The sequence below is a fragment of the Austrofundulus limnaeus genome, unplaced genomic scaffold, assembly GCF_001266775.1.
Source record: "Austrofundulus limnaeus strain Quisiro unplaced genomic scaffold, Austrofundulus_limnaeus-1.0 Scaffold89, whole genome shotgun sequence".
In the NCBI taxonomy this organism is placed as follows: Eukaryota; Metazoa; Chordata; class Actinopteri; order Cyprinodontiformes; family Rivulidae; genus Austrofundulus; species Austrofundulus limnaeus.
Window position 1 is genome coordinate 1,802,295 of NW_013952491.1, and position 8,643 is coordinate 1,810,937.

Consider the following 8,643-nt stretch of genomic DNA (forward strand, 5'->3'; position numbering starts at 1 on the left):
CTGATGGGTTTTGTTGTCCTTTATGACACAAAATTACCAAAAATATTAAAAACCATCAAAATAAAACCTGATTTGATGATTAAATGTTAAATAATTTAAAGTTTTGTTTTTTTAAAGTTAAATAAATGAAGTTAAAACAACATGTTTTAATATAAAGGAGATGATGTAATCACGCGCCACCTTTTCAACATGTTCGGCGCGCGCGCGCGAGAACAAATTGTACTCGTGTACGCGCGCGTGCTGACAGTAAACGCACGTGGTCCAGCTCCGAGCTCAGGTGAGAGCGGAAGTTCGGGCACCGGCCCGGCCCGGCCCGGACCGGCTCGGATACTCACGCACGCAGAGGCAGGCCAGCAGCTTGGCTCCGGTCTCCGGTACCGGGCAGACCGGAAACAGCGGCTTCAGGAGGTAGGTGGCGAACACGTAGGCGACGATGTACTGCGAGGACGGGCGGATGATGAGCAGCTCGATCCAGAGCTTCAGGAAGGCGGGCAGCGAGCCGTACACCTCCAGGATGTAGGCGTAGTCCCCCCCGGACTTGGTGATGGTGGTCCCCAGCTCCGCGTAGCACAGGGCCCCCACCGTGGAGAAGACCCCGCACACCGCCCACACGATCAGCGACAGACCCACCGAGCCCGCCTCCTTCACCACGCCGGTCGGCGTCACGAAGATGCCGGAGCCGATGATGGTGCCCACGATGATGGCCACGCCGTTCACCAGGGTGATGGTCCTCTTCAGGACGACCCCCTCGCCCCCCGCAGCCTCCGCGGGCAGCAGGGCGGCGGGGCTCTTGGCGTCGCTGCCCGGCGTCCCGGCGGGGCTGGAGCCCGCGGACAGCATCCTCTCCGTCACCTGCCCGTCGTCCTCCCTGCCCGCCGAGGAGCCGCCGGAGCTCCGCTTCTTCACGCCGGACATCTCGCTTCCTGTGTCGTCCCCGCGGTGCGTGGAGCCGACGCTGGTCCGTGTTTCTGTGCGCTGCGGCCGGCTTCAGCCACGAGGGTCCGCGGTGTGTCTGCGGGTCGGAGCCGCGCGTCTCTCAAAGTAGTGGATTAAAAAAAAAAAAAGAAAAGAGGAAAAAGGTTTGATGGGCGGCCTCCATCAAAGGACAGCCCACCAATTAATTCAGAGCATCGGATAAAAATGCAGCTTCGCTCTTTTCCGCCCCCTGCCGGCGGAGCTCGGAACTGCAGCCTCAGCATCCCTCCGGAGGACCACTTCAGACACAAACTCCTGTCCTACAGCTTACTCTGATTTACCATTTTTACACATGGAAAATTGGTTTTATTACAATTTATGTAGATTATTTAAAAATCACAGCTTAAAGTGTTTTTTTTAATTACAGATTATCCAGATCTTCAAACACTTTAATCATCTCATTATCTCCACAACACAGAGAGTCTTTATCAGGATGTGCTTATCTCCAGAAAACAACCTTTGATTTATTGAAGAAGAGAAACAAAAACATCATGTGATTCTGAGAAAACCTCATCAGCTCCGTCACGTTCCTGCTCGTTTTATCTTTTTACTCTAAAATGTTTCCAAGCGTTTTTAACATGTTGGGACGTCAAAGTTTAACCTAAAACCTGTTAAACACTGTGTTGTCTTTATTTTTTGGAAATTAAAGCTTTAAAAAGAAAAAAAAGTGTTTTGACTTAAGCTGCAAATAAAGTGATTAAATAAATAACGCTGAGTCAGCTTTTAGCAGTTCACATACAGACACATTCTTAAATATTTTTACAAGTTTTACAGGAAACGCACAAAAAAACCTTGTACCACAACATTTTTGATATTCATGACAAACTTTTAAAAAGTGTTTTTGTCTTGTGCTGCTTTCAGCCTCCAGCCAGTCTTTTGCTTTGAGGCTTTTTAATGGTTTTTAACTGGTGTTTTAGCCTCCGGTTACAAATTTTCTACTTTTAGTATTTAGCTAGTTACTTTTTACTACTTTTCTAACCTTTTTAGTTTATGTTTTCTGCCTCTTTAGCTCCAAAAGTTTCAGTTTTTTCAGCATCGCTGACAGAGACGTCTGTAACTAATCCGCTTGTTTTTTATTCTTTGCTCAGTTTAGGTCGTTTAACAAAATAAAATCCTCCTAAAATGAGTAAAAGTAAAAATAAAAAGCATCAAAAGACCAAATAAGCCCTTTGAAGTCTGGATGAAGACTTTTGCACAGATAGTTAAATGTTTAAACAGCTTCAGGACAGATCAGGACTTATGTTCAGGTGAGGACTCAGACCTGTCAAACTGGTTTTATTCAGAAACACTGAAACAGGAACAAGTTCATGTTGTAACTTCCTGTTTCAGATCCGCCCTCTGAGTCACAGAGAACCACAGCAAGTTCTGACCCGGTTTCATCAGAAACAAAAGATTCTGATGAAACTCCTCAGACTGGATCTGCAAATGATGGAGGTGAAACACCGGCAGGGATGTCATCAGATCATAGTCGAAGATATTTGAAAAATAAATAAAAATCTGTTCAAACTGGAGACTTTATGATTATTATTATACATGACATCTGAACAACAGCTAAAATCTGCTGAAGCAGCTAAAACTCAGCTGTTTAACCTACAACAATAAATACAGAATATTTAAAAATGAGCAGAGCTGAGAGTAAAAACTGCTGAAAATTAGCAAACATGATAAAAACTACAACAAAACAGCAGCTAAAAGAGATGCAGGAACCGAAGTAGATTATACAGCAGCTAAAATTAGCAAAACAGATACTAAGATGAAAATCTGTAGCTAAAGGTTACAACTGGAACGATAGGTTAAAAAAAAATCTAATTAGCAACACTGTCAATAAAAAATAGCAAAGCTGTAGCTAAGTGCTAAAAATAATATATATGCTAAAGCTAAAATTAGCAAACCAGGAACTAAATTTCCCAAAAGAGACTGAAATTTAAATTAACAAAACAGATGCTAAACTGTACAGTTAGTTAGCTAAATGCAGGTTCTAGATCAGTGGTTCCCAAACTTTTTATCTTCTGACCCAAAAAATATCCACGGCAAAAACTTGTGACCCCAAATATTACTGGTCTGAGTACACGAACTTTGTTAACAACCCTAAAAACACAGGCTTTTTGACAATCTAAACAGCTTATACACAAATACAAATACTTATTTATAATTTTTATGTGTTTTTGTAATAGTTATAGGGAAAATKTTACATTAGCAATTATTGTATTACCCTTTAAATTGATTTCTGGAGATTATCCAAGGTGCTTCATGACCCAGAATTGGGTCCCAAGCCCAACTTTGGGAACCAAAGTGCAGTGGTTCCCAAACTTTTCAGCTTTTGACCCACAAAATAACAGTAGCAGAGACCTGAGCCCCCAACTGTTTTTTGGATGATAAACATTTGTATCAGGTCAACTAAACATGGGCATAGTAACAATATTTTTATACTACATTTATCCATTTTAAATACACTAACCTCACTCCTTTGTAACAACTAAGGCAAAAATGTAATTAATTCTGAAAATCTTTTCAGGACCCCACTTTGGGTCCCGACCCCAACTTTGGGAAACACTGTTCTAGATGACTCACATCAAAAATCCTGTGTTCTACAGAGGACTGGTCCAGTGACCTATAGAAATGACTCAGCCTGGAACTGAAAACATGGATGGAGGACAACAGAGCTGCTTCATGGAAGAAGAACCTCAGCTTAGCCTGTTAGCATTTGTGCTAGTGCCGACGCTATATTGCCTTATATGTATTAGCTCGGTGCTAGCACAACAAACAAGCTAAACTGTTGTCCTCCATCCATATTTTCAGTTACAGCTGAGTCATTTTTGTGTTCCCCTCTCTGTCATGTGGATGGAGGAACTCAGTGACGAGAGGAGAATGTGTAGCGCTAAGCTAATATATATGGTGATAGCATCGGTGCTAATGCTAAAGCTAACAAGCTAAGCTGAGGTTCTTCTTCCATGAAGCAGCTCTGTTGTCCTCCATCCATATTTTCAGTTCCAGGCTGAGTCATTTCTACCTTCTCCTCTCTGTCAACGCTCTCTGGTTTCATTTAAAAGAGTCGATCATCAGATATTGTCCAAGATTAACCTTCAGGGTGGATATAGCTCGCTAGCAGCCTCGCACCGAGGACCTATCCACGTCATCATTTACCCAGAATGCTTTGTGTGTAAACAAAATGGCCCCGTCCGTGTTAAAATATATTTTTAAACTTTTAGTTTAAAAATGATAAAAACTGAACCTCCTACAGTATTTTTAAAGTCTTTATTTTACAGTTAAATTATGTTTTTTTAATAAAGTCTAATGTTACAGGTAATCGGGGATCCCTTTAAGAATCGTCTCGTGAACACGTGGAGGCTCAGAGCTGCAGGACTATTCAGTTTCTGTGACACACCCTGCAGGTCTGGTTCTGATGCTCCTGATGTGGACCCGTCCACCGACACACGTCCAGACAGATCATTTCCTGTCCAGACGAGGAGGACACCTTCAGGATTTATTCTCAAAATTCAGCCCAAAGCTGGACTTTTCTATATGAACCAAAACCTGAAGAATGCAGGACTTTATTCATGTTGGACCACATCAGAAATCCACCTTAATCCATGTCTGCGGTCCTGTGGGTCCAGATGTGTCCCAGAGCAGGGTTCACTCAGGACACGGTGCGTGTGTGTCTCTGTTAAAAACAAACCGTGACATTAAAGGACCTGTGGCATTGATTTTTTTGTAATAAATATGAAAGCATTTTTGGAAAGAACATTTTTTAACGTTTTGAAAAAATAAATTTCTTGCCGCTGAGATGAACAGTTGTTGAGATATTTGCATGTTCAGTAACAGGAAGTGATGTCAGAGGAGAATATCTGAATGCAAACAAAGCATTGACAACTAAAAACACAGACTGAAGAGAAGAATCTGAGGTTTATTTAGATTATTTTGAGTCACTATAAAAGTAAAAGAGTTTAAATTTTGTTTCAATAAACAAAAACCAGGAAATTTGTTCTCTTAAAGAGTTCCGCTATGGGATAAATTTTGTGCCAGCAGGAACTGGATTTCAATTCCTCAGATTAAATCTGAATGTGCATAATTTAAAAATGAATGCATTGGTTTGAAGCTGAATTTAATGATTGAATTAATTTTCTTTGGAACTGTATTTTAGTTTATTAAAAACTCAGTTTGACTACTTTCACTTTCAGTTCCATAATTCAGATTTTTGTGTCACATCCTGGTCCTTGAGAAAGCCAGGCAGAGTAATCAAACACAGATCCACAGATTTATGTTTCACTTTGGTGAAGTTTCCCTTCTGGATGTAACAGAGTTGATGCAATCCACTGTAAAAGTGACAAAAACACACAAAGTTATTTTATTTCAGTGATTAATTTGACCTATATGTAGAAAATGTTACATTTACATCACATCATGGATCACATATTGATCAGATGCTGCTGCTGACTGATCCATGATGTGATGTAAATGTAACATTTTCTACATATAGGTCAAATTAATCACTGCAATAAAATAACTTTGTGTGTTTTTGTCACTTTTACAGTGGATTGCATCAACTCTGTTACATCCAGAAGGGAAACTTCACCAAAGTGAAACATAAATCTGTGGATCTGTGTTTGATTACTCTGCCTGGCTTTSTCAAGGACCAGGATGTGACACAAAAATCTGAATTATGGAACTGAAAGTGAAAGTAGTCAAACTGAGTTTTTAATAAACCAAAATACAGTTTSAAAGCAAATTAATTCAGATACAAAACTTTAAATTCAGTTTCAATTCAGTGAAATTTATTTTTAAACCAATGCATTCATTTTCAAATTATGCACATTCAGATTCAATTCCTGTTGGCACAAGATTTATCCCATATTCCCCTTTGATGTCACTTCCTGTTTCACTTTAGCTTAGCAAAGTTCAAAAGGAAATCTGACAGTTATGTGATGAAACAGGTAAAATCGTGCTTTTTTGTCAAGTTTTTTTAATAAAGACGTTTTCGTTGACTTTTTGTCTTTGCAGGATGTTCACGTCAGGACATTTAAAATCCTGATGCAGGACTGAAGGTCCAGGTTCTGGTTTCTCATCAGATTCTGGAGCTGCACTCATCCTCATCCACAGGCCCGGTTCTGTCTGCAGGTTCTGACCCACTGACTGCTCAGAAACACGTGGTCTGAAACTCTTCACACGCTCCCAGTTTGACGTGATTTAATCCCATCTCAACATTCCAGCTTCTCATCTGACGGCCCACTTCTGACGGCTGAAAGGAGTTGTTTGTCAGGGTCAGAATGTAGGATTGTGTGTGTGTGTGTGTGTGTGTGTGTGTGTGTGTGTGTGTGTGTGTGTGTGTGTGTGTGTGTGTGTGGCGGTAAACCCGGAGCGAACATGTTGGTTCTGTCCCATGGTGGAGGCAGCTCCCAGTTCCTCCTGGGAATCTGGGTGTGGGACGATCCTCACGCTCGCCTTCTTCCACCAAACAAACCTTCTGATTTATTTTACTGACTTGATAAAAACCTGCAGAGTTTTAAACAAAAACCATCTTTTCTGTTGAAAACAAAGTTCTGATTGTTTTGGTCGAAGAAAAACAGTTTCAAGTTTTAACGTAGCTCCACACCATCAGCTCAACATCTTTAAATGAACTGAACAGCCCATATGCCACTCCCAGCACTTCCTGTTCACGGTCAACGCAGTGTTAGCGAAATATTTTTTCACCCGACAACGACTCTTAATGATCTCCACAGTACAGAATTATCATATTACATGTACCAACATTAACACAGGAGACGTACAGGTCCAGCCAAGTGGAAAAAAATCACTCCAAAGTGGATTAAAGACAGAAAAACAAAGGAAAGATGTTTGTGTTTATGGTTCCAGAATTTAGCCTTTTTCACTTTTCCTTGGCTGCTTGTTCTGTGAATTTTTCACGTAGAGCTGTGACACTTATATTGTTGGAAAGAGCAGAGTCTGGGCTTTAAACTGATGGGCTACTTGTATGGTTTGGATCATTTTCCCCGACGTTAGTGAACTGAAAACGTGATGATTATCAGGCCGAGGTTCTGCTGCTCTCGGTGCTCGGGGGAGGAGGGCACGCTCGTCACTCGGCTTTAGTCTTTAGTCTGTTTCAAGAAAACTTTGCTGACAAACAAATTAACAGACAGAAGTAAAACAATCGATTTAGAGCAATGTTTTTATCTCATCAGTAAAATGAGTTCATCACTTAAAGTAGTTTTATTCATAAACTGATGTTTTTGAACAAATCTGAGCCTCCATCTGGCAACACATCAGGATGTATTTTAAAGGTTAATTGGCTTCGCTTCTCAGTCCTGAAGGCTGATTTTTATCATATAAATACATCAGATCTTTGCTCACCTGGACCAAAAACTAAATGTTGTCCAAGAGAAAACAACCTGAAGATCAAAAAGAAAAAAAAAAGTGTTTCTTCTGGAGTTCCTCTGAAACAGATGAGAGAGGAAGATGAGGAGGATGAAGAGCAGGCTGGGAGCTCAGGGGGAGTCGGGCCTCTCGGTCTTTGTTCCCGTTGATCCAAAACAATTCCTCTCAGCCGGAGAACTATTTACTCAGAACTTCAAAAATATCTGTTCATGGAAGAGAGTGAAAGGAAACACGTCTGTTTGTCTGTTAGCAAAATATCTCAGAATCAAAGAACTGATATTAATAAAACTCAGGAAGTTATCATCAGATGGTTTATTACAACTTTATAAAACACTGAATTTGTTATAAAGCTGTTATTTTTTATAGAGTTAAAAACTTTGGCAAGGCGGCGGCATGCATTCCTTCAACAAACTATTTTAAAAATACTTTTTAATTAAAAAAAAAACAATCAGACCAGATTCATTTGTTTTTCTAAAACTTCAGATTTTATTTTGATTTTAATCAGTTTTAAGCAGCCGATCCTCAGAACCAGAACCAGAACCAGAACAGTTTACATGATCAGAGGGAATAAAAAGGTTTCAGTGAAACTGAAACATGGCACAGGTCCGGTTCCCACATGGACCTGGTTCAGTCCGGACCCGCAGCCGGTCCGTCCACATCCCTACCATCAGGGGAAACCCAGAAGCTGAGGCCTCCGTGCAGAACCGGGCCAAACACAACAAGAGCTGGCCTCCCGCTGGACCCGGGTCAGGTCCAGACCCAGGTCCCACCCAGCAGCAAGGAGAGCACTTTAAACAGGACGTCCAAACATTTTGTCACATCGGCCAAAAATATTTTTCCTTTACCTGCTCAACAATAAACGAAGCATTTAATACTTTATTAAACCAATAAAATCTGATTTATTACTGGAAATAAACATTAATTCATCCAGATCAAGAAATTTAAAGGGTTTTGCAGGTTTTCTTTATTGAAAGAAATTTTGCAATTTTCTTTAGATGCTGTTTTTTAAATTATTTCAGATATTTAAATTATACCTAGCTTCCCACTTATTACAAAATAACACATTTCATAATAATATGTAAAACTTAAAGAAGCACAGGAACTATAAAAACTAGAGTTCAGACGACAGTAAATGTCAATAAAACTATAAAAATGAACATTTTAAAACAGTTCAGTTTTGTCTGAAAACTTCAATCATTTCCAGTAGATTTAATAAAAACAACTCAGATGTTTTTAATCTGATAAAATACTTTATTTCTGAACAAATCATCAACTTTTCTGTACATCAGTGATCTGACC

The 8,643-nt window shown here is 40.2% G+C and overlaps 1 protein-coding gene and 1 long non-coding RNA gene across 2 annotated transcripts in view; one reads left to right on the forward strand and one right to left on the reverse strand.

Annotated features, from left to right (window-relative positions):
* The window catches only part of slc7a5 (solute carrier family 7 member 5), a gene marked incomplete at its 5' end in the record, with an annotated part of 21,751 nt that extends 20,818 nt beyond the window's left edge, over positions 1–933 (reverse strand). The window contains 1 exon segment of the mRNA XM_014012218.1: positions 336–933. Coding sequence (XP_013867672.1) covers positions 336–933 — 598 coding nt within the window.
* LOC106520243 (uncharacterized) lies at positions 323–4,679 on the forward strand. The gene is made up of 2 exons (XR_001310531.1): positions 323–408; positions 4,279–4,679. It is a non-coding gene; the product is annotated as an uncharacterized LOC106520243 (long non-coding RNA).
* The last annotated feature ends 3,964 nt before the right edge of the window (positions 4,680–8,643 follow it).